General features: G+C 39.1%; 1 protein-coding gene across 1 annotated transcript in view; it reads left to right on the forward strand.

The window, feature by feature from the left end:
* HAUS1 (HAUS augmin like complex subunit 1) overlaps positions 1-3,310 on the forward strand; it is a 9,497-nt gene that overhangs the window by 4,390 nt on the left and 1,797 nt on the right. Inside the window, exons 4-5 of the mRNA XM_015561475.1 lie at positions 689-842; positions 1,984-2,114. Of these exons, the coding sequence (XP_015416961.1) occupies positions 689-842; positions 1,984-2,114 (285 nt within the window). The remainder of the gene's footprint in view (positions 1-688; positions 843-1,983; positions 2,115-3,310) is intronic.

Genomic DNA, 3,310 nt, shown 5'->3' on the forward strand with positions numbered 1-3,310 from the left:
GAGGAAAGTGAAGTTCAGGAGGGGCGTTAAAGAACATCTCTGAGCTAGTAAATGGCAGAGTTGAGGTTCAAACCCTGTCTGACTCCAAAGTCTATATGAATATCACTGGTGGCCATATCTTAGCTAGGACAACAACTATAACTTACAGAGAACTATGCAGCTATTCTTCTTCATTGTCAATGTAAGGGCTTGGAATTTATATATATGCTCAAGAGTAGTGTTTCAGGAATAAAAACATGTATATTGTATGGCAGCAGACATCTAGACTTACGTCAGTTCAGCAGATGCTAAATACTAGTTATATGCCATATATACACATATATACATAGCACTGGAGAAGCAGCGATGAATAACATAGTAATTGCAGTCATGGTCAAATAAGGGAGGCGCATGTAAAAGTATAACTCAGAGTGTGACAGCTGTAACATAACAAGAGTGTGCAAGCTGTAGCTTGGGCACAGAGAAAAGGGTGATGGATTCCAGGATGGGAGTCCATTTTATTTCCGTTTTGAAAGACAAGGAAATTTGCCAGGTGAAGAAGAACTTTGCAGGCAATGAGAACAGCAGGTAAAAATCCATAGAGTTACGAAACAGCAGGATTATGGAAGAATCTACATAGAGAGCAAATCATTGTTAGAAATGAGGAATAATTGCAATTATTGTCCTTGGTGTCCATTTATGTGACCAGATTCTTTTTTTTTTTTTAGTTTTCTCTCTGCGGTGAATGATTTGACCTCTGATCTTTTTAGTGCCAAATCCAAAAATGAAGAACTCAAGCTTGAATTGGCAAAACTTGAAAAAAAATTAACTGCAAGTTTAGTATTAGAAAAATGTCTACGAGAGTAAGTAACTGAATTGGAAATGGTGACAATTTTTATTAAAAGGCAATAATAGCCGAAACCGGTTTGGCTCAGTGGATAGAGCGTCGGCCTGCAGACTGAAGGGTACCAGGTTCTATTCTGGTGAAGGGCATGTACCTGGGTTGCGGGCACATCCCCAGTGGTGGTTGTGCAGGAGGCAGCTGATCGATGTTCCTCTCTCATCGATGTTTCTAACTCTCTATCCCCTCTCCCTTCCTCTCTGTAAAAAATCAATAAAATACATTAAAAAAAAAAACAAATAACCTGGGTTTGTTCATTTTTTAAATGTATGTGAATTTTCTTTTTTTTTTTACTTATACATTACAAGGCAACTTAAAGTGCATTATAATTTGTTGCTCTTTTTTTTTTATTTTTTGCGCTAGTGCTCTACCATCTCTCTTGATGCTCTGGGTCTTTTTTTAGGTCCCTGTTGTCCCAGAGATTAGATGCTATGGATCAGAAATATGTATATGCATACATAATTTGGCAGTGTGTAAATTTATTCAATAAATATTGACTGTTTATATGCAAGGCACTATGTTATGTCACATGCAGGAGAGAGGCCTTTTGGGATCTCCATAATTCAGATTGGCTTTAGAGTATTTTTTTTTAATATATTTGTATTGATTTCAGAGAGGAAAAGAGAGGGAGAGAGAGATAGAAACATCAATGATGAGAGAGAATCATTGATCATCGATCCCGACTGGGGATCAAGCCCGCAACCCAGGCAATGAGCCCTGAACCCGGGAATCGAACCGTGAATCCTGGTTCATAGGTCAATGCTCAACCACTGAGCCACGCCAGCTGGGCAGCTTTATGGTATTTTTAGTCACTTTTTTAAGCAGCAGATTTACTTTAAGAATAATTGGCATAAATTAACCTTAAAATTATTTCATGTTTCTTGAAATAATGTTCATGTTAACCCCAGATAACAACATGGAGGGAAGGATGCCCTAAAAGAATGCCTGTTAATTAGTCTGGAATATAAATTTTATCGTAGAAAATTCATCAATTATGTTATCTATTGTCTAATTCAGAGTTGAATCCAAAAAGTAATTGAGTTTTTCTTTTTAATAATAATTTCACTGAGGAGAAAAAAATGTTTCAATTTTACTTTTTAAAGCGATCTCAAGAAGTCAGAGTTGCAGCTGTCTACAGAAAGGGCCAAAGTTAACAGTCGCCTTCAGAACATGGACTTCCTAAAAGCAAAGTCAGAAGAATCCAGATTTGGAATCAGAGCTTTAGAGGTATGTATGAAGGACTGAATAATGTTAGGTCTCTTTTTGACCTTCATTTCACCACGAGGCAGTATTACCAATCCTTTTTTACAGACAAGGGGACTACAGAGAAGACCGGTAACTGCCCAAGATTTCATAGCTGCTTAGCAGTAGATCCAGAATCCCTTACAGGCAGCCAGGCCCCGAAGCTCAGAATCTTAAGAAGCACTGGGCCCATCCTATCACAAATCTGTGGCTCTGGAAAGATTGACATGCAACAAAAAACTGTTTAGACGCATGTTTCATCTGTGATTTGTAGCTTATCTTTACTGGATTACTAGGTGTATCAGTTAATAATTCGGATTTTGTAATCAAAGAAAACACAATAATTTCAAGAGAAACATCAAAGTGCTTTATTCAAAGTAATGTCCACCGCTAGCTACACATTTCCCCCATCTTTCAGGTAATTTGTGGGTACCGTCCCAATAGAACTTTTCTTGTTTTGAGGCAAACCATTCAGAGACCCAATTTTCCACTTCTTCGTACGTTTTGAAGTGCTGCTCAGAAAGTACTTGTGTCATCAATCGGAACAAGTGGTCATCTGAAGGAGCAAGGTCTGGTGAATACAGCGGGTGGGTTAATACTTCCCAGGCAAGATCTTTTAACGTGTCTTTAACTGGTTATTTTTGTTTTTTGTTTTTTTTTTTATGTTTTATTGATTTTTTACAGAGAGGAAGGGAGAGAGAGAGAGAGCCAGAAACATCGATCAGCTGCCCCCTGCACATCCCCCACCGGGGACGTGCCCGCAACCAAGGCACATGCCCTTGACCGGAATCGAACCTGGGACCCCTGAGTCCACAGGCCAACGCTCTATCCACTGAGCCAAACCGGTTTCGGCCTTTAGCTGGTTTTGAAGTGTGTGGTGGTGCATCATCTTGAAGCAAAATTACTTTGCCGTGTCTTCTGGCACATTCTGGTCGTTTCACGATCAAAGGGTGGTTCAATTTGGTTATTTGTTGTTGGTAGTGGTCAGTATTAATGGTTTCACCTGGTTTTAGAAGCTCATAATACACCAGACTTTCCTGATCCCATCCAACACAGAGCATTTTCTTCTTTCCAAAGCGATTTTGCCTTGCAGTCGATGTTGATGGTTGACCTGGATCAACCCATGATTTTGTGCATTTGGTATTCTCAAAATAAATCCACTTTTCATCAACAGTCACAATTCAATGC

Source organism: Myotis davidii, unplaced genomic scaffold (genome assembly GCF_000327345.1).
Source record: "Myotis davidii unplaced genomic scaffold, ASM32734v1 scaffold815, whole genome shotgun sequence".
Lineage (NCBI taxonomy): Eukaryota > Metazoa > Chordata > Mammalia > Chiroptera > Vespertilionidae > Myotis > Myotis davidii.